At 41.9% G+C, this 23,098-nt stretch overlaps 1 protein-coding gene across 2 annotated transcripts in view; it reads left to right on the top strand.

The window, feature by feature from the left end:
- The window catches only part of tax1bp1b (Tax1 (human T-cell leukemia virus type I) binding protein 1b), a 38,742-nt gene extending 17,833 nt beyond the window's left edge, over positions 1–20,909 (top strand). Inside the window, exons 4-19 of one of the 2 annotated variants that reach the window (XM_062992377.1) lie at positions 33–135; positions 750–940; positions 2,695–2,853; positions 5,900–6,048; positions 8,146–8,236; positions 9,135–9,320; positions 10,356–10,604; positions 10,694–10,849; positions 12,622–12,691; positions 12,923–13,041; positions 13,140–13,265; positions 14,423–14,509; positions 15,164–15,338; positions 16,913–17,064; positions 18,063–18,142; positions 19,858–20,909. In XM_062992377.1, coding sequence (XP_062848447.1) covers positions 33–135; positions 750–940; positions 2,695–2,853; positions 5,900–6,048; positions 8,146–8,236; positions 9,135–9,320; positions 10,356–10,604; positions 10,694–10,849; positions 12,622–12,691; positions 12,923–13,041; positions 13,140–13,265; positions 14,423–14,509; positions 15,164–15,338; positions 16,913–17,064; positions 18,063–18,142; positions 19,858–20,059 — 2,295 coding nt within the window. In that variant the 3' untranslated portion in view covers positions 20,060–20,909. Of the gene's footprint in view, positions 1–32; positions 136–749; positions 941–2,694; positions 2,854–5,899; positions 6,049–8,145; positions 8,237–9,134; positions 9,321–10,355; positions 10,605–10,693; positions 10,850–12,621; positions 12,692–12,922; positions 13,042–13,139; positions 13,266–14,422; positions 14,510–15,163; positions 15,339–16,912; positions 17,065–18,059; positions 18,143–19,857 lie in introns of both variants that reach the window. The other variant, XM_062992376.1, reaches the window with a different exon arrangement.
- The last annotated feature ends 2,189 nt before the right edge of the window (positions 20,910–23,098 follow it).

Below are 23,098 nucleotides of genomic sequence, written 5' to 3'. Positions count from 1 at the left end.
ATAAACAATCTCTGTATTTCTGTCTTCTGTAGGTCGGATGGAGCACGGCTCGCGACTACTACACCTTCCTGTGGTCTCCTCTGCCGGAGACGTACACCGAAGGCACCGCCATCCACAGATCTGTCGTCTTTCAAGGTAATTTAACCGGCTGCGTATCGTACCCGTATCGTATCGCCTGTGTCTGAGAGATTTAAAAGCTGGCCGCTGAACGGGGAACACCAGGGCTCCGTATTAGCAAACCCTGATCCTCATGGGCCGGTTTTACTGCGGCGGTTCGGGTCTCTACATTTTATGAGCTCGCGTATTTTTACTTTGCACATGTGAGCTGTAAAATACGGCGTTTAACGGAGCCTAAAACTGTTCAAATAATAAATATTATAATACAGACCAGGGCTTTTCCTCTTCATCGATTATTATACGGTGAGAATTGGCATCCCAGGGCATCACGGTGGAAGCAGAAAAGTCTGAACCCTTCGAATTCGAATCTCAGCTCTGGTACCGGTCAGCTGGGCGCCCCCTAGTGGGTACGATCCACAAAATTGGCCACTAGACCCTATACAGAACATGGAGATCAGCGCATGACTCTCCATGCGCAAGACCGACCCCATTGAAGTACGGGCGAATAAGAAGGGGTCAGTGTTGGAGGGAGGGCGTTTCAGGTGAATAAACCCGCCTTAAAGTCATCAGGTCTTCAGCCCTGGACAAGGAACTGGCTATGCCTAAATGAATCCCCCTCTCTCTCTGTACAGGATACTACGTGCCCAACGACGACGGCGAGTTCTACCAGTTCTGTTACGTCACCCACAAAGGAGAGATCCGCGGCGCCAGCACGCCCTTCCAGTTCCGTGCCAGCAGCCCCACCGAGGAGGAGCTGCTGACCGTGGAGGATGAGGGTGGATCAGACATCCTGGTCGTCACCACCAAGGCCAGTTATCTGGAGGTAAACGAGCCTCCATGAAGAGAGACGGATCTGTCGTGTTTTGAGCAGCGTTCATACTCCCCTGAGGACGGCCGAATCACTCCATTCCATCCTTCCAGTGTGAAACGTATACGGTAGACCAGGGTTTTTCAAACCAAAAAAACACCAAACCCCAGAACGTTTACGCAGCAGATTTTAGCAAACACGGCAGACGAAACTGGATGGTCGACAAGCGAGACTTTTTTTCTCAAAAATTATGGTCGTGGATTTAATAGATCGATGTGGGAGACGTTTGAGACTCGAGGTTCCGCGGTACCTGTTTGGAACAGTGAACACTAGTCGCTTTCTTGCCCTGATTTTCGCTCGCCGACAGGTCGGCGCTAGCTAGATATCCAATAATAACAAATATCTCCACCTCTTTCCTAAGATTAAGGAGAAATACCCCACATCCGCCAGCCTGTATACACTGATGCTGATTGGCCCAGGCATCAAAAAGTAGTTTTACTTGAACACAGCAATATGCGCCAGAGCCAGAGTCTAGAGTCCGGTGGTTCCACTGCTTCCATGGTTGCTGATTTTCGCTTGGCGACTGGTCGGCGCTAGATTTGCCGGCTTGGGAGCAATTCGGCGTTCGCTCGGCGATTGAAACTCGGTGTGAACTACTCCACACTCGGCCCGAACGTATTCACCGGGGTTTGTTTTGGCTCCGGGAGCAGCCGGGAGGAACCGTGATTCAATCGTCTGGCTCGGACTCCCTCCCAGTCGCGGGGATTTCCTCTCCATCATCCCCCCACATATACCCCACATCCGCCAGCCTGTATACACTGATGCTGATTGGCCCAGGCATCAAAAAGTAGTTTTACTTGAACACAGCAATATGCGCCAGAGCCAGAGTCTAGAGTCCGGTGGTTCCACTGCTTCCATGGTTGCTGATTTTCGCTTGGCGACTGGTCGGCGCTAGATTTGCCGGCTTGGGAGCAATTCGGCGTTCGCTCGGCGATTGAAACTCGGTGTGAACTACTCCACAACTCGATCCGAGCGGTTCATCTAGCTTGCTAGATATGTGGATACGAGTCGGCCGACTGGCAATGAGTGCTGTGTCGAACAGCCAATGAGAACCAAGATACGGTGTGAGGGGAAACGTGGGGTGGGAGTGTAAACAACTTGGACAGGGGCGTAATGTAGTTTATATCAGAATACATCAGCACACACACAAGTTTTACAGTATTTCTGACCTGATCGTTCTCTACAAAACACCCACGCTGCATTGCAAAAAATATTTATTGACCTCCAACTCACAACAGAACAGACGCCCCGTGCTGGCCACGTTGCCAAATCCACTCAGATTCCTTTATTTTTCCTTCTTTGATTTTACGCTGCACATCAGCACACAAACTTTGATCGCTCGCTACTTGTTGACGTGCATTTTTGGACGTGGTGTCATGAAACCCCTCGTCACTGCTCACGTTTGTTTTCGTGACAGAACGTAGTTTGGGAGAGCAGAGAAGCTCGTCTGCGACTCCAGTTGGTGATAGATGGTGTAGTGTGTGACCCCCTATCACCGATCAGTCGTGTAGTGTGAAATACACACCGACCTGAAAGACTCTCGATTACAAGAGATCCAGTCGTGTAGTGCGAACTCGGCATTAGATGACTTTAAACTGGTCACTAAGTTTCCTGCGTTCTCATATACGTTTCTGATGTACGTTATTTTATTCCTTCTGTGCGTGCCTGTAAGTGTTGAGTTTTGTTGAGTCCTTTGCGTGTTCTCTCAGCAAAAGATGGAGGAGGTGCTTCTGGAGAAGGACGAGCTCCTGAAGAGCATGGATCTCCTCCAGCGGGAGAGAGACGAGCTCCTGGAGCAGAGGGACGTCCTTCAGAAACAGTGGGAACAGGAGCAGGAGAGCAGCGCTCAGCTCAGGAAGGAAGTGCAGGTGAGAAAGAGATGATCTTTTTGTCATGTCTTATTACGACCACACCCACTAACACTCAACCACCGTGGGAATTCAGGAGTCCAAAAATGACCCTAGATGTCGCCTATATTAAAAAAATACACGTGTCCAAACACATCTCCACTGCTTTCCTAGAATTATATTATATTTGTGTTATTTTCAGTGTTTAAGTGTCAAAAACAACCTCATTATTTTACGAGACTAAAATATCTGCGGCTCCACGGGACCATGGACGCATTAACAGGTTCTCCAAACATCCTTATGGGAAAAAATACCTCGAAACGCAACGTCTTTAAAACCCGACGCCCCTCCCAGAACCGACTGACGTCCAGTTTCAAGGTTCCGCTGTGATAGATCGCAGCGGCGCGCTGAACGTCACTTTTCACATAAAAGTCTTGACCTCGAGTCTGGTGGTGCCACCGGTTCCACGTACGCCGCTGGTTTTGTCTAAGGTTGGTTACGTTTCCATGGAAACACCTTGGCGCCCACTGCACAGACGAGTTCTAGTGTAACTGAGGTGCTGGCATGACGGACAGAGGAATACGGCGAGAGTAGTGTGGTCCTCCTAATGCGTTAAGGCTCCGTGTAAGAATCCGCCACTGGTGCCTCACAGCGGGATATCCCGCTAGCACTCCTCGGTTTGAAACTCGGTGTTGCCACCGGTTGGCTGGGCGCCATCTAGCGGGCATAACAGCAGATACTAATTGGCCACCGTATCTGTGTGGATGGGTGGGTGGGTCGGAAGAGACGCCTGTGCAGAGGGCTGTACACATGCTGGAAGAGGCGTGTACAGCGACGTTCTCTCCCCGGATGCAATCTGGTATCTCTCAGCAGCAGAAGACAAATTTTGAGTGGCTAAATCGGGAGGAAAATGGGGAGAAAATGCATAAATAAAATAAAAATAATAAATCTGCCACTGGCCGGGATAAATAAGCAGCCGGGGGCTGTCGTACGCGAGTACGCAGGGGGATTGAGTATATCCAAAAAGGGGAAAAACAGTACATGTAAACACTTTTTTTTAGTTTCGATGAGCTCACCGGATGGTACTAAACCCCCACAGGTGAGTGCAGGAGCAACGGCGCATTCACATGAGAAGCGGCAAAACCTCTTTGCGCCGACTTTTACAACGTTGGACTCACGATTCACCTGACTGAACTTTGACCCAGTTTGCTGTTCGCTGACCTTTTCAAAGCTCCTCCAATAAGACGAACTGTTTGATACGAGGCGGTAAAAGCGACTCGGGCCGCATGGCCCAAACTTAGCATGACTTATTGTAGTAAAACAGTTGTGGTCTAGTGGTTAAGGTACTGGACTAGTTATCCAAAGGTCGCTAGTTCAAGCCCCACCACTGCCAGGTTGCCACTGTTGGGCCCTTGAGCAAGGCCCTTAACCCTCAATTGCTTAGACAGTATACTGTCACATTACTGTAAGTCGCTTTGGATAAAGGCGTCCCGCTAAATGCTGAAATTGTAAATGTAAAACAGCGAGTGAGGAATGTGATTAGTGGAGGAACTTATGAGCAGTAATAATGAAGAGAAGTTTAGTGCTCCTGTCTCCTTCTTTTACTACATTAAACCACGTTAAGCTTTATTTTCAACCAGAAGCGTTTTAGACTCTGGGAGAAGCTGATTCTGATTCTCACCATTTCTCAGAAGCTGGAGCTGTAACACAAGTTTAAAAGTGAAACAGGGAGGAGAATCCAGATAAACACAGATACATGTGGAGCTGTAACCCTGGATCTGACGCTTATTCCACACTGACGCAGATTCGGCTCAGATTCACACGCTGAGCGAGTTGACGGGCGAGTGAAGTCTCGATCGTTGAGTCATTAAGCTGGCGAGCGCCTTCACGTCCGTCGTTACGACTCGTAGATTTGGTGTCTGTCTGTCTGTCTGTCTGTCGCTGCCCTGTGTTGTGAAGATTTACGAGATTTACCGGGTGCCAACCTGACACAAATCCACTTTGTAAATTATAAATTGCTCTCGCCGTTAAGCGGCTTCATATTTCAGACAGATATGGGTACGGGCACATACGGGGAACCGAGCAGAGCGCGCGCCCGCACGCCCGCGGCTGTTAATTTTACGGCCGAGCTTTTATATGTCGTTTTATGTGCTGCTAGAATCATTTCTTAAAAAAAAAATAATAATAAAGTTTGGATCATAAAACTGAACCGTGGAGCGGTGGTGTAACGGGCCACGGATAATCGGTACGCACGTGAAGCGCGGCTCACTCGCCAAAGCTTAACCATAATAGTGTGGCGTACAGTTACAGTAATAAATACTTTTATTTTTATAGAATTATGACTCGGTTAGAGTTCACCAAGTGATAATTCTGTAAATCTGGACGCCGGTCGCAGTTCTAAGCAGTTACAGCGACACTCATGGCTGCTGGAGGAGACATTGAAGGACTTCAATGGTGTTGAAGAACAAAAGTTCCTCACGTTACGTTTAATGCATTCTCCTCTCAGTTTAGTCATATCCATTTCCTCGATCTTATTTTACCCCTTTTTTTGACTGAGGAGGGTCGTGACTAACACAACCCCCCCTCAGACATGTGTGCAGTACCGGCCGCTTCTTTTCGAATGCACCAGGAGGGTTCATACGGAGATCCGTATCGTGCACTGATTGGGACAGTCATGCACAAAAGTATTGGGACGCCCCTTCTAATGATTGAATTCATTCAGTCTTTCAGCCTCAACAGGTGCTAACAAGTGTAATAAATCGACAATATGAAGGAAATATATACTTCCAACTTTGCAACAACGGTGTAGGGAAGGCCCTTTCCTGTTCCAGCATGAGTGAGCTCTCCTGTGTCCGGCACAGAGCCCTGAACTCGGCCCCACTCAACAGCTCTGGGATGAACCAGAACACCAACTGATCAGTCAGTTCCCAGTCATACAAATAGAAATGCTGTCATTTTTAGACTAAATGGGCATAAATTCCCACACACAGACACACTTCAAAGTCTTAGACTCACACAGAGTCGCTCTATTTTTGCATTCTACCTGAGATTTGGACGTGTGTTCCAGGAGCTGCAGCTCTCCTCCCAGAGCCTGCAGGAGGAGAAAGACGAGGTACAGAGGAGGCTGGAGGAGAACACGGCTCGACTCTCACAGCTGGAGGAGGATCTGATCGGGGTCACTCAGAAAGGTCTGCAGAAGGAGACCGAGCTGGACTGGTCAGTCTAGAAATCTTTTTTATTTTTTTATTTTTTTATTTCAGAAGTTTGTTGCAGTTATAGATGGTCGATTGTCTGTGCGGTTGGTGTTGGAACATGTAACCCAGAGTGGACAGTTTTTACTCCTCGGTTCGAATCTAGGCTCTGCCACCGGTTGGCTGTGTGCCATCTAGCGGGCATAATTAGCAGACACTAGTCACTGTCTTGGCCACCGTGTCTGCTGGGCGGGATGGCCGGACTATGTGGGTGGGGTCGTCAAACCCTGTGTAAGGACCCTGGCTACCAGAATGCAATCAGGGATCCCCAGCAGCGGGGGACAGATCGACTACGCAAAATCAGGAGAAAAATGGGAGAAAATACAGAAATAAATAGAAAACAGACACCGCTGTCATCACAAGGGAATTGTATCGCACATTGTGGTCCTCGGCTTGTTCTGGGTTTTCTTTCCTTCCTCTTTTTTTTTGAGAACTCGATCGTCACTGGCGCTTTGAGCTGCCTGTCATATTGTAACCAGTATTTATTTCTGCGTCGTCCTTTTTTCTGTCCACTTTCTCCCTGCACAAGTTTTTGTCTTTGGTTGTTTCTGATGTTTTGGCCACTGCTCAAATTTTCCAAAAGTAAGCAGTGGAGGAACAACTCCGGAGAAGTTTGGACCAACGAATTTAAAAGTAATTTAAAACAGCACCCTGCTGGCCACTTACATACATCGTATCGAATCGCAGCTCTGCGCTGAGCAGCCACATGAACGACGATTGGCCTTTTGTTCATATATGGGCGGGACTAAGCCGGATAGGGTCTCTCTCTCATGACTGGTGCAATTACGACCTCTGCTGGCTGATTGATGGCGCCTGCACAGAGATGAGAAAAGAGTGCTGTCAGGGTGAGTCTCTCCGTACACAACGCTGAGCTGCACTCGTCAAAGTGTAGGTGATAAGATGCATACGACTGCCGCCCACGTGTCGGAGGGGGCGTGGGTTAGCTTCGTTCTCCTCAATCAGAGCGGGGATCGGCATTGGTGGAGAGGAAGCGTGACGCAATCGCGGGACAAAGGCAGAAAATGCATAAATAAAATAAAGATAAAATAAAGATAGCGAGAGCGTAGAGCCCGGCACAAGCCAGCAGCCCTGCAATCTTTCTTTAGCAATGACAACACGAAAGCAATAACGAGGAAATTCATGGAATTCACAGCTCTGAACGATCAACCGTTTTCTGTAGATGAAGAGACGCAACGCCAAGCAAGCCGCGCTACCGGAATTGTTTAATGTTGTATTCTGTCACACACACAGACCGTATTTGGTAACCCGGGTCTAAGAGAAATTTTGAATGGGAAATATGAACGGAGATTTCGCAAATTGCCTCTCTCGCATCCTGTAGTCATAAAAAATGTTCCAGAGCTGTTAGGTTTTGTTTTATGGAGGTTCTTCTGTCTATTATCGCCGGATCCTCTGAATTACGAAGTCGTTAAAGAGTCAAAATATGAATAGTGCTACATGTAAGCTAACGCTACTGCGCACTGAACTGACGTCACTAGACTGGAAGCCTCTTAATGTTTTCTTTTTTTTTTCTTTTATAAGCCTCTTAAATAAGCGCACGAAGCAGCACGATTCACCGGCGTAACAGCGCCGTGATATTCACAAGTTTTACTTTATATTTTTAGTAGCTAGCTACATTAAAGTAGAAAGCGAGGACGGTCGGGTGTTACGCCTTTGGTTGTACTCACCGAACGCGGGCTGCTCGTTCCGTCGATTCGATTGGTGTAGTTCAGTGACGTCTTTCGGCTTTCGTGTAGCATTATTAGTATTACGCCCCTTTAAAAACCTCGTAATTCGGAGGATCCGGCGATGTACAGGAGAAGAATGTACACAGGACGAAACGTACAGGGTTCTGAACATGTTTATTCAGCACAGGATGCGTCAGAGTCGATTCTTTGAAAACCCCGTTCATTATTCCTATAGGAAATCTAAGTTAGACCCGGGTCTCCGAATATGGGCATAACGAGGACTACAGAATGACGCACGACTTCAGTGGACTGTTGGTTTTGCAACGGACATTTTGATATTGAAGTTATTAATGAATCACTTCACGTCTTTGTGACAGCCTGAAAGATCGTGTGAAGAAGCTCAGTTCAGAAAAAGAAGCGCTGGAGTCTCAGCTGAAGAACGAGAAGGATGAAAAGGAGCTCTACAAGGTAACTGGGGGTATACAAACACTGACTGTAGCCATGTGGTCTGTATAGCGTCATCCACCCCCATAGGACCTTCACTGATTAGATGTTATTTGGGGTGTAATCTAGATTAGATGGAATGATGGAGTATGAGGGCTGGGATTTGAACCTACAACCTTCCTGTTGGTAATCCACAGCTCTAACAACCAGGCTATCACTGTCCCAGTTTGTTGTTTGTACTGCAGCCCTGGAGCTGAGAGCGTTAAGGGCCTTGTTTAAGGGCCCACCACTGGCTGCATGTCATAGCCAGGATGGTCTGTCCCTAGAGCGCTGACGTAATAACGACGAGGCCGTGTGTATTGTACACGACTGGTATGAGTGTATCAGGTGCAGCAGTGTTGTTGGGATTTGCTGGGAGGAGAACAGCGCCTTTAAAATTCGACACCGACCTCCAGTGCTGACAGTGTGTGTTCCTAATAAAAATCCCAACAACACTGCTGCACCTAAAAACACGAACCGTAGTGTTTTACCACGGTAGTGTCATTACCAGGTTCTGTGGGGGGCCCGTCGGAGGGCCCCTTTCGATGGGTAAATGGGGTGCAGAAGAACAAACGGACACACAGGAAGTTCTTTCCTGCTTTCTTGTGGCGAGCACAGGAACTAGGCGTGACACGGAGCCATAACGACGGAAGCGCGGGGTCGCCCACACCTCATTGCCGTCTCCCCCGGTGGCGCGCGATACACCAGCGCATTCTTACTGCCGCGTCCTTATTGCCGTTATAATTAGAGCCGAGCGGAAACCCGGCCTGGCGATAATTACCGACGGTTTGTGCTGAAGCGGCAGCACGGTTCTGTCTCAGTAAGTGTGTGTGTGTGTGTGTGTGTGTGTGTGTGTGTGTGTGTGTGTGTGTGTGTGACCCAGATCCACCTGAAGAACCGCGAGCTGGAGAACACTAAGCTGAGCGCCGAGCTGCAGATGCTGAGGTCGGTGGACGTGAATAAGGAGAACACCATCGCGCAGTTAAAGGACGAGCTGGCCAGAGCCAAAGCCTGCCTGGCAGAGAAGGACAAGCAGCACCGCCAACTGCTGGCCAACAGCTCTCCGACGGTAGGGCAGACCAAAAGTATTCGGACGCCTTCAAAAACGAATCACATTAAAATAGAGACTCACCTGACTTTGAAGTGTATCTGTGTGTGGGGGGTAAAAGAGCGTTTGTATTTGTACGGCATGTCCTTAAAAAGGTCACTCATGCTGGAAATATACAGAACTACAGAAATAAACACCCATCAGCCATAACATTAAAACCACCTCCTTGTTTCTACACTCACTGTCCATGTTATCAGCTCCACTTACCATATAGAAACACTTTGTAGTTCTACAATTACTGACTGTAGTCTATCTGTTTCTCTGCATGCCTTTTTGGTCAGGACCACCACAGAGCAGGTATTATTTAGGTGCTGGATGATTCTCAGCACTGCAGTGACACTGACATGGTGGTGGTGTGTTAGTGTGTGTTGTGCTGGTACGAGTGGATCAGACACAGCAGCGCTGCTGGAGTTTTTAAACACCGTGTCCACTCACTGTCCACTCTATTAGTCACTCCTACCTAGTCGGTCCACCTTGTAGATGTAAAGTCAGAGACGATCGCTCATCTATCGCTGCTGTTTGAGTCGCTCGTCTTCTAGACCTTCATCAGTGGTCACAGGACGCTGCCCACGGGGCGCTGTCGGCTGGATGTTTTTGGTTGGTGGACGATTCTCAGTCCAGCAGTGACATCCACTCATACCAGCACAACACACACTAACACACCACCACCATGTCAGTGTCACTGCAGTGCTGAGAATCATCCACCACCTAAATAATACCTGCTCTGTGGGGGTCCTGACCAAAAAGGTATGCAGAGAAACAGATGGACTACAGTCAGTAATTGTAGAACTACAAAGTGCTTCTATATAGCTTCTATAGCATTCCAGTTGGTGTGTTGTGTTACCAGTTTAGACCAAACGTGTCTGTTATTATGACTTGGATGAATCAGATCAGGGTTTAAGATCAATTAATGCAAAAATCTTTGCATATGTGGTCATAACTCTGTGTGTGTGTGTGTGTGTGTGTGTGTGTGTGTGTGTGTGTGCGTGCGCGCAGGAGACCAAGGCCCTGCGTGAGCAGCTCAGGCAGAAGGAGGAGCAGCTCCAGGCCACCCAGCAGCAGGCCGCCATGCTGTCCGCCGAGCTCCGGGACTCGTCCAGCGCGCGGGACCGCGGCATGGCCGAGCTGTACCGGGCCCGGCTGGAGGTCGACACCCTCAGGCAGGGCCAGGCGGAGGCGCGGGCCGAATGCAGCCGCCTGGAGAAGCAGGTGGAGGAGATGAAGAGCTCCGCCGCGCAGGAAGCCGTAAGTACCGGAGTCTGGAGACGCACTTCCGGGGGGGGGTTCGAATCTTCGCTCAGGTGGTGGAACGTGATCGGTGTGTTTTTCGGCAGAATGAGGAGTCGGAGGTTTTGGCGGTGGCCGAGCTGCAGAGGGAGGTCGAGGACCTGAAGCTCAGGCTGCAGATGGCTGCAGAACATTACAAGGAGAAGTACAAGGAATGTCAAAAACTGCAGAAGCAAGTGGTGAAGATGTCTGAGCAGCAAGGGGTAAACCATTTTACCTCATCATACACTCCCAAGAAGAGGGCGTGTCTAAATCCTTAATTCTGAGTGATAATCGTTTATTTGTAAATCCTCTCTACTGAGGCAGCTGATCAGGTCGGTAGTCTGGAGCAGGGCGGGTCACCAGGGTTTCACACGGACCCTTCTGTCAGCGTGTGAGCAGCTCCTTAGTTTACACCGTGGTTGTAGCACACCTTAAACACTTGAATCTCTGGCTGGTGTTTTTATAAACACACAGCTGAAGCAGATGAAGGCTGGTTATTCGTTCCTGATGGTTTATTCATGTCGTAGCCCAACTTTAGGTCCTACAGACCAGCAGTAGGTGTAAGATCAGTGATATTCTGTGAGGGATCGAATCATTCTGACGTGGCAGATCAAGTCTTCATGTAAAGCAGAATCTACGTCCACGTTTTGTTCTCCATAATCCATTATTTTGCGTTATAAACACGCCCCGGTTGTGTACGAGTGTGTTTATTATAGACACATCGTTATTTAGCGTCGTTTTATGCTCACACTCTTAATACAGGACCTCTGGTTGGTTGTAGTCGGAGCTTTAACCCACAACGAACCTCTAAAACATTTTAATCAAGTCCTTTGAGGGAATTTATTTAAGTAAACAGGAAACCAGTCACTGCAGTGGTTTTGCTTCATCCTTTAAGTGCGTGGGAAAGCTAAACATGTAATATAAGGCGTGTTTGAGGCAGGGAAGTGGGGCGGACCTTTTTTTTTATAGAATTAGACTAACTTATTAAAGTAGTTAGAGCTGCCACTAACGACTATTTTTCTATCGATTAATCTATCGTTTATTTTATCGACTAGTTGATTAATCTGAACGATTTATTTTCCTCCAAAAAATGTAATTCAGAATCTCATTTAAGCTTCTTTTATTTGAACAACAAACTGTACAGCATAATAATATAACACAGAACTAAATGTAAACAGGGTTTATGTTCATGTTATCACATTCTCAAACAGAGTGTTTATGGTGTTCTGCACACAAAGCAAAGTGTTTCAACTTATAGCAGAAATAAAATACTTAGATATAGCCACATCTCATTAAGTCCGACGTGCAGTAACGACAGAATGAGCCCCGATCCTAACCTCCACATTCACTCAACACTTACTGCACATTCTAAACCATGTAAACACGGTGGTGAGTGTTACGCTGTTACCGGCGCATTCACATGAGAAGCTTTTTGTGCTTCGAGCCCGACGCAGTAAAGTGCGCGGCGGTCTGACTGAACCCGCTAAGAAATACGGTATTCCAGGATCTCCACGATTAAGAAGCGTAATGAAACAATATAGACGTGCAGCACGGCGCCGGTGCTGCTGTGGTACCATCAAAGCTTTACACAGTGAACAAACCAGCTTTTAGTTCTGTACCAGTTTTAATTATCACCAAACTTTGGATGATTTGGGTCGTGGAGAACTTTGAGCTTTTCTTTGAAAGCTCTACAATCGTCCTCTGACGGCTGCAGACGGAGCTTAATGCCGGCAACCAGTGACCGGAGCAGATACGACTGAGGTCCTGCACACGGCGAGTAGTGCTGAGGGAATCATATAACGCTTATATGAACGGAGACGATGTAGAAATTAACAAGGATCATTTATAAACATAGTTTTAAAAACCATGCATCGACTTCAGATATGTCGACCTAAAAGTAGTGCCTCTCCAGAGCATTGTTGACGGTCAGATCTCAGAAACATGGTGGCTTGTTTACGCTGTAGATACAGTAGAGTCTCTCTTTCTTTTACAGGTAAAGAGGAGTCCTGGTTCAGAGGGAGCCAACGGTCCCCTCTCTGTCAGTCCAGAAGCATCTGTACCAGGTAAGCATCATTAGGCCCAAATAAACCCCTCAATTTATCCTATCCAGCATTTAGACACATTTTAGACACATTGGATCTCTTGAGAAGAGGGCATGTCTAAATTCTTAAATTTAAATAATCAGATTATGAGCTCCATGTGTTTTTAGAATCCTCTCTACTGAGGAGCTGATCAGGTAGGAAGTCGAGAGCAGGGCGGGTCACTGACTAAACTTTGCTTTTTTTATCTGACAGGAAGTCCAGGCTCATCAGACAAAGTGCTGGACGCCATAATCCACGGCAAGCTGAAGGGGGTCAGTAAGGAAAGTTGTGACAAGAACGACAAGTACAAGAAGTGCAAACATTTACTGTGTGTAAGTCATTGAGCTTTATTTTTGAGCTCCTGCTAGATATACTTAATTCAGCTTAATAAAGCTAAGTGCATGTTTATTTATATTCGATGTGACTACAGGAGGAGAAGGAGCGTAACGGCGTGCTCATGGATGAGCTGGCCAAGCTGGAGCTGAAATGGAAGGAGCAGCTAAAGATCAACGAGGGTCTGAAACTGCAGCTGGCAGCCGAGGAGGATCGCTATAAGGTCAGTAGTTAGTGTTATTTATATTTAGTGTTATTTATATTTAGTGTTATTTACTTTTTTTATTTTTTATTTTTTTTATTTAATAATTAGTGTTGTTTATTTTTATTATTCATATTTAGTGTTATTTATATTCAGTGTTATTTGTATTTAATATTATTTATATTTAGTGTTATTTATATTTAGTCTTATTTATATTTTGTCTTATTCATATTTAATATTATTTATATTAAGTGTCTTATATTTAATATAATTTATATAATATAATGTATATTTCTGTTATTCATATTTAATGTTGTTTATATTGAATGTTATTTATATTTAATATAATTTTTATTTAGTGTTATTTATATTTAATGTTATTTATATTTAGTGTTATTTATATTTAATGTTATTTATTTTTAGTGTTATTTATATTTAGTGTTATTTATATTTAATATTATTTTTATTTAGTGTTATTTATATTTAATGTTATTTATATTTAGTGTTATTTATATTTAGTGTTATTTATATTTAGATATTTAGTGTTATTTATATTTAGTGTTATTTATATTTTGTCTTATTCATATTTAATATTATTTATATTTAATGTTATTTATATTTGGTGTTATTTATATTTAATGTTATTTATTTTCAGTGTTATTTATATTTAGTGTTATTTATATTTAGTGTTATTTATATTTAATATTATTTTTATTTAGTGTTATTTATATTTAGTGTTATTTATATTTAATGTTATTTATTTTTAGTGTTATTTATATTTAGTGTTATTTATATTTAGTTTTATTTATATTTAGTGTTATTTATATTTAATATTATTTATATTTAGTGTTATTTATATTTAGTGTTATTTATATTTAATGTTATTTATTTTCAGTGTTATTTATATTTAGTGTTATTTATATTTAATATTATTTTTATTTAGTGTTATTTATATTTAATGTAATTTATATTAAATTTTATTTATATTTAAATGTTTTTTATATTTAGTTTTGTTTATGTTTAGTGATATTTATATTTAATATAATTTATATTTAGTGTTATTTATATTTAATGTTATTTATATTTAGTGTTATTTATATTTAACATGATTTATATTTAGTGTTATTTATATCGAGTGTTATTTTGATTAATTTCCTCCTCTTGTTTCTGTCCCACAGAGTCAGGTAGCAGCTAAAGGTCGTGAGCTGAAGGAACTGAAGGACAGCCTCGCCACTTTATCCAAAGAGAAGGAGAAACTGGAAGGGGTGCGGGCATTTTAATTTACCTCCTCAGACCCGTGGTGTTGGTCTATAACAGCCTGCGGAGCGCCTGCTTTTCTTTATCCTCACAGGATCTGGTTTGGGTTTATCGTATCTCTCTAATTGGAGCAGCAGAACCAGCGAGGCCTCATTTTCCATTCAATTACTCTGGACCACAGAGAGGGACCAACAGCAACCTGAAAAAAGCCTTAAACACAATTACGCTGCAGAGAAAATCCAGCAGGGCTGTAGGTATAACGCAGAGCCTGACGCGTACAGCTAGCAAAAGCAGCTAATTTGAGGCCGAGACTGTAAATGAAATTGGCGCCTGTTGAAGACTTCAGTAAACTGCAGAGCTCTGCGCGGCTTTGAACAGGCCGAGGAGTTTTTAATTAAGGCGCTAATTAAACTGTTTGTGGCAGAGGGCGGCTAGTGCGCCGCTGCAGCCAGAACTCTGTGGCTAGTGATGTATCGTCTGAATCTGACGCTGGAGAGGAAAACTGCTGCAAATACACATGAGCGTTTAGCTAATTGTGCTTAGCCAGAGGCTTTTGTTTCCATTATTTCAACTGGTCTGTGTAATTAATCCTCAGTTAAATTAAAACTGGACGTCGCTAACATTTGCTAACGTTAAAGTATGTGCGTTCGCTCTGTCCTCAGGAGCTGCAGAGAAGTGTCAGTCAGGACAAAGACGCCGCCGCCGACAGTCTGGACATGCATCCAGTTTTCCTCCAGTACTCGCTGCCGTACCAGCAGGACGTCCCCTCGCCTCTACTGGTGGCCCAGCGCCCCACTGAGCTGATGTTCGGGAACCCGTACTCGTCCGACACCAGGGGTCAGTATTCATAATAAAAGTGATGAACCTCCTGCACAATGTAGCGCGACGTACGTCCACTTATAAACGACACGTCTGTTTAATTTAGGTCTGATCTCCTCACCTGATTCAGTCGCTTTCATGTTGAGTGTTATTTATCTTTAGTGTTATTTTTATTCACTCTCAGAATAAAACTGAACAATTAAAACATGTATAAACAATTAAATATAAATAACATTAAATATAAATAACGTTAATTATAAATAACACCAAATATAAATAACGTTAAATATAAATAACTAAATATAAATAACACTTAACGTATATAACATTAAATATAAAAATAATAAATATAAATAACATTAAATATAAATAACACTACATATAAAAAACTATAAATATAAATGACACTAATATAATTAGCACTAAAAATAAATAACACTAAATATAAATAACACTTAACATATATAACATTAAATATAAAAAACAATAAGTAACATTAAATATAAATAACACCAAGTTTAAGTAACACTTAATATATATAACATTAAATATAAATAATATTAAATATAAATAACACTAAATATAAATAACACTAAATATAAATATTAAATATAAATAACACTAAATATAAATAACTTTAAATATAAATAATATTAAAGATAAATAACACTAAATATAAATAATATTAAATATAAATAACACTAAATATAAATAATATTAAATATAAATAACACTAAATATAAATAACACTAAATATAAATAATATTAAAGATAAATAACACTAAATATAAATAATATTAAATATAAATAACACTAAATATAAATAACTCTAAATATAAATAATATTAAAGATAAATAACACTAAATATAAATTATATTAAATATAAATAACACTAAATATATAAAACAATTATATAAATAACACTAACTATAAAAAACAATAAATATAAATAACACTAAAAATAGATAACTTTAAATGTAAATAATATTAAAGATATATAACACTAAATAATATTGAATATAAATAACACTAAATATTAATAATATTAAATATAAATAACACTAAATATATAAAACAATTATATAAATAACACTAACTATAAAAAACAATAAATATAAATAACACTAAAAATAGATAACTTTAAATGTAAATAATATTAAAGATATATAACACTAAATAATATTGAATATAAATAACACTAAATATAAATAATATTAAATATAAATAACACTAAATATATAAAACAATTATATAAATAACACTAACTATAAAAAACAATAAATATAAATAACACTAAAAATAGATAACTTTAAATGTAAATAATATTAAAGATATATAACACTAAATAATATTGAATATAAATAACACTAAATATAAATAATATTAAATATAAATAATATTAAATAGCACTGTACAAAATTAATAGAAGCTATCTATGAATCAGATGTCTAGACGTGTAGCGGCGCTAACTGGAAGTAAACAGACGTCGTTTGGACAGTAATCGTACGTCACGCTACGTTGTTCAGAAGTTATTCAGACAGCAGCACTGCAGTGCGCTTGATTAACCCTTCGTGTATCTGTGGCGGTTCAGACAGCGCCGACGGCGAGTTCTCCGACGATCAGATGCTGAGACTTCCTCCCGTCGGCCCTCCGTCCTGGGACAGTAACGTCGTGTGCAGCCAACCGGCCCGAAACCTGAACCGCCCGGACGGCCTGGAGGAACCCGAGGAACCCCCGAGTCCTGTACGTTTATCACCTTTACACCAAACCTGTTCACGCCGTTAGCCATCCTTAGCTTTAGCTTTAAAGAGCGAAGTGTGACTTCTCGCCATCGGCGGCTCAGATTTCTGTCCGCGGCTCATTAGCGAGTTGGGATTAGCCGAGCTAACCAGAGCTTATTAAAGAGGAGCCGAAGGTAAGGAAGCTCGTTAGGGAAGGACCTCGGGCGTTCTGTAGCACCGCAGATAAACGAGGTTCTGTAGCTCTGAGAGGAACCGTGGGACGCTTCAGGATGTAGACGTTACAGGCAGGAACCCCCTGGACGGGCGGCAATTCCTTTCGACCATCCCTCCCGACAGACACAGCCGATCATATCTACGCAGGCCGGTCGATAGCACAGCCAAGATTCAAACCTGGATCTTAGAATCTGAGGGCTGTGCCTCATGAGCGCCCCTTGGTCAGAGCTTCAGCAGGAATGAAGCAGTTAGGGCGCATCCACATGAGAAGCGGCGAAACTACTGTTGCGTGGAGTGTGCCGTTGTTTCCTATGTATTGTGGGCGTTGGACTCTTTGACCCAGTTTGCTGTTCGCTGACCTTTTCAAAGCTCCTCCAATGAGACGAACTGTTTGATACGAGGCGGTAAAAGCGACTCAGGCCGTACGAACAAAACTCATCGTGACTTATTGTAGTAAAACAGCGAGTGAGGAATGTGATTAGTGGAGGAACTTATGAGCAGTAATAATGAAGAGAAGTTTAGTGCTCCTGTCTCCTTCTTTTACTACATTAAACCACGTTAAGCTTTATTCTGAACCAGAAGCGTTTTAGACTCTGGGAGAAGCTGATTCTGATTCTCACCATTTCTCAGAAGCTGGAGCTGTAACACAAGTTTAAAAGTGAAACAGGGAGGAGAATCCAGATAAACACAGATACACGTGGAGCAGGTTTAAGACTCGCGGTTTTGCTGCTTCTCATGTGAACGCGTCCCAACACTTATTTCACCCGTGTGTTTCGTCCACAGCAGCCCAGTGACCCGGATACAGTCAGCGAACCGCCCGCCCACTTCCCTAATGACGGACAAATTCCTTTCTGCTTTGAGTCCAGGTAACACACACACACACACACACACACACACACACACACACACTCTGAGAGTCTCATTCACTGAGTCATGTACCACACACACACACACACACACACACACACACACACAGTGCTGTCATGTGTCATGTAGCTGAGCTCGGCGGGGGCCGTTTGTGTCTGAAATTAGCTGGATGGGCCACCCACGTCCACCAGTACACACATGCTGTTTTACTGGTAAACCCTCCCACACCAGTGCTCAGCATTATCAAGACAGGCTTATTGCACACACACACACACACACACACACACGCACGCACGCACACACACACACACACACACACACACACACACACACACACACACACACACATACATAGACACACACACCACACACACACCTTTGTTCATTTATTTTGGCTTACTTTGTTCTTTTTCTCCTCGTCCCTCTGTAGCGTGACGTATGTTCACTTTCTAAACGAAGCGTCTGTTTGCTTCCGGCTACCGTCGCTACAAATCTAGACACCTCAGCTGATTCAGTAGCTCCTATCAGTTTTATACAGTGTTATTTATATTCAGTGTTAAATAAATATAATTAACACTAAATTTAAATAACTTTAAATTTAAGTAACACTAAATAAAAAATATATTAAATATAAATAACAATAAATATAAATAACACTAAATATAAATAATATTAAATATAAATAACATTGAATATAAATAACATTGAATATAAACAACACTGAATATAAATTTATTAAATATAAATAATATTCAATATGAACAACATTAAATATAAACAACGCTAAATATAAATAATATGAAATATAAATAACACTAAATATTAATATATTAAATATAAATAACATTAAATATAAACAACACTAATATAAATAACAATAAAATTAAATAACATTAAATATAAAAATATTAATTATAAATAACATTAAATATAAACAACACTGAATTTTAATATATTAATTATAAATAGCACTAAATATAAATAATATTAAATATAAATAAAACTGAATATAAATAACAATAATTATAAATAACACTAAATATAAATAACTAAATTTAAGTAACACTAAATAAAAAATATATTAAATATAAATAACACTAAATATAAATAACATTGAATATAAATAACATTGAATATAAATAACATTAAATATAAATAACATTAAATATAAACAACACTGAATTTTAATATATTAATTATAAATAGCACTAAATATAAATAATATTAAATATAAATAAAACTGAATATAAATAACAATAATTATAAATAACACTAAGTATAAATAACATTAAATAAAAATAACATTAAATTTTTATATATTAATTATAAATAATATTAAATATAAATTACTCTAAATATAAATAATAAATATAGATAATACTGAATATAAATAACACTAAATATAGAAAATATTATATATAAATAATATTAAATATAAATAATATTGAAAATAAATAATATTAAATATAAATAACACTGTACAGAATTAATAGAAGAATCAGGTGAGATCAGATGTTTAGTGGCACAAACCGAAACAGACGCGTTGTTTGATGGACTTGTTGCCTTTATAAAATGAGTTAAAATACCTCAATAATTTACTGCAGTGAGAAAACAATGTAAGAAATGATCGAGTGCTGAATAAAACCATCACATTTTGTTGTAAATGAAGCAGAATGTTTAAACTGACACGTCGTTTCTCTCTCTCCGCCCGCAGCGAGGAGTCTCAGAAGCGCTGTCCACTCTGCGAGGTCATCTTCCCTCCCAATTACGACCAGTCCAAGTTCGAGGAGCATGTGGAGAGCCACTGGAAGGTTTGTCCCATGTGCAGCGAGCAGTTCCCGCTCGACTGCGACCAGCAGCTCTTCGAGAAGCACGTGCTCACCCACTTCGACAGCAACGTCCTCAACTTCGACTAGGCCGGGCGACGGCGGGATGAAGAACGCGTAACATTTAGTCCACGCTAAGCTCCTCACAGACGCCGTCGCATGTTACGCTCCGAGTAGTTAATCACTCTTTATAAGAACTTATTTTAAACCCTCCTGATCTGTTAGCAAATGAGTTTCTGTAACGTTAGAGCTAATGCAGGATCTTTGATTTTTCTGGCGCTATTTATTAGTTACGGGGTTCTTTAAGGCCGCAGGGTGGACGGACTAGCATACGGTCACTTTATCATAAACGTTCTATCTTTTAAACACAAGAAACTGGTATTTAAAGCTTTAAGGCTAGCGTCAGGTATCGTCTTCTCTCTCTGCGCCGTCAGGGCACATTAGTTTCTCTACAGTATACAGATCTATATCAATAAATCAATATTTTAGAATAAGAATTTAATCATCACTGGAGGAACGAACACCTGCTTTATAAAGCGAGTGAGCACTCTGATGGGTCACGTCTCTTTTTCTGTTTAAAGTAGCCGACAGACGAGCTGTTATTTAAACGTAGCCGCGTACTCGTCCTCTCTGGTTCCCACGACTCAGATTAAGCCTGGTCCTGGTCCTGGTCCTGGTCCTGGTCCTGAACTCGAGGACCTGCTGGAGTACGATTATATTACACACGAGTGCATGCAAACATTCGCTTTATTAATAAAACCTGTAAACAACAGCGTATTACTGACCACGCCCGATTTAACACCGGACTTAATCTGTCTCAGTTAACCACGCCGTCACGTTTCCTCTGGGTTTTTGGTTTTAGTTGATGTGTTCTTCTATAAACTCTTTATTTGTGTTTGTGTTCTTTAATTCAACAACAATAAAGATTCGTTTGGAACAATTTCTGTCTGATTGTTTATAAATTGTGCAAATATGAGTTTTGTTTTTTAATTTCCCAAGGATGACAAGAAATGAAACTGTTCCTGAATAAATGTATTGACCGGGACCACCGGGGCGCAGACCAGAGACTCACAGCGACTTCAGACTCGCCTCGGACTCGTTTCAAATGACTCGACTCGTGACTCGCAAAAACGATTCTGATCGTGTCATTTCTGCTCTCTAATAATAATAATAATAATAATAATAATAATAATAATAACGCTCCGGCCGTCTTAACCCACAACACACACAATGTGTAAATGTTCCAGCCAGCTTCCGGTGTAGTGATGAAGCGTCGCTCCCTACTTAAAATGGTGGAATACCCTACGTAGTGCACTTCACAGGAACGACCGGGGTGAATGGAACGCTCCTACAGAATCGGTGCTGATGGTTGAAAGACGCTTTCTGAACCAATCAGAGCTTCTGATTGTAATTGTTAGTAAGAAATGCTGTTATTTGCATTTATTCAGTTTGCGTCACACAGATGACGTGGTAATGAAACGCTCGATCGGCTTTCTAACCACTTCCTGTTTTACTTCACGACCGGGAAAAGTTTGGAGGTTTTTAATTATAAGCACATTTACAAAATAACGGATTCTGTTCCTAATGGGACGCACGCTTATAAATGTAATAGCATCTGGAAGAACAGAAGCTAAGGTAAGCAGCGGTTATGATGTTTTTGCTGTGTTTGGGATTTTGGCCGCTGTGCCGTAATTTGCAATGAAAACAAAACGTATCAGTTGAAGCTTTTAACTGGAACCTTCTTGTTACAGAAATTACATTCATTTACACAATGAGGAGGAAAGTAAAGACACGAAATTAAACGGCTAAATACACTCGCTAATCTGTTGTTTTTTATCTGAATTTACAGATTATTTGTTTATTTTTACGCTACATTTACAATATATGTTTTGTGTAGATTATATTGACTCGTGACTTGACTCTGACTCGTATTTTGTATTTTATTAGCGGTCTGTGGGCTATTTATTATCGGGCTGCACAGAAAGAATGAATAAACAGAGATTGCTAGAAAAGCAGTTTTCACGGCTTTTATTTCGAGGTGAGAGCAGCGTCTCATTGCAGCGAAAAAAAGCTCATTTTACATTGTTTGTGAGCAGTATTATTAAATCCTCCCTTCCCTGCCGGTCCGTGAAATTATATCTTATATGAAACCAGTCCGTGGTGCAAAAAAGGTTGGAAAACGTTGCATTAACTGAAGGTTTTGGAACGCTTAAAAATAAAGAAATAGTGGCTCGTCTGAGGAACCGCGGGCTGTAGGGATTCCCCCCAATTTTTCCTCCCAATCTAGTCGTACCTAATCTCCCGATCAAATCACACCTCCACTCTTGACCAAGGGTTGTAGATACACTCTGACACATGTGCAGTACCGACCACTTCTTTTCACCTGCACCAGATGGGTTCATATGGAGATCCGTATTATGCACGGAGAGTCACGCACCGATCTCCATTATCCCCCGTCTCTGTGCAGCACCTCAATCAGCCAGCAGAGGTCATAACAGCAGCCAATTGTTGTCCGTGTAGGCAATCCAGGGAGACTTATAGAAGTGCTTCCATAGTAAACTTTACCTTACTCTAGTTTAAGTAGACAACAGTCCAAGAACACTTTAGGGAAGGTCTATATATAATGATATACAACAGTACTCACAGCAGTGAGGTGTATATTTACATCTACAAGTGCAAGAGGTAACAGGGAATTAAAATCCCAAATCTGAATCCCAATTTTAATGATAGACGTTTACTTTCGTTGCTCGTTATGTGTAGGAACAAATTTGGACTAAATCTTCTGGACTTGTACGCTTGTACTTGTTAGCAGACGAGCCACGCCGGCCCTAGCATTCCGTAAAGCATGCTAACGCTACGAGGGGAAGCGCTCCAGCCCAAATCAAATCCACATCTAACGGCATGGAAAAAACGGCACCAACATGGAAAATGCGCTCTGTTCTCGACGTCGGCCGCTTCCTGTGCTCGCTAATGAACGTGCTTTACTAAAGCCGTACATAATTCATGATGCGAACGCGTGCCAGATGCCGGCGGAAAATCCCATAAAGAGTCCTTGAAGTGGACGGAGTCTGTGGGAGTCGGTTCTCACTGAGTTCTGAGTCTATTCGATCAATAACCGACCAACGGTCT

The sequence above is a fragment of the Trichomycterus rosablanca genome, chromosome 3 (assembly GCF_030014385.1).
Source record: "Trichomycterus rosablanca isolate fTriRos1 chromosome 3, fTriRos1.hap1, whole genome shotgun sequence".
NCBI classification, from domain to species: domain Eukaryota; kingdom Metazoa; phylum Chordata; class Actinopteri; order Siluriformes; family Trichomycteridae; genus Trichomycterus; species Trichomycterus rosablanca.
The sequence above is the reverse complement of the archived record's forward strand: the minus strand, read 5'-3'. Positions and strand labels throughout refer to the sequence as shown.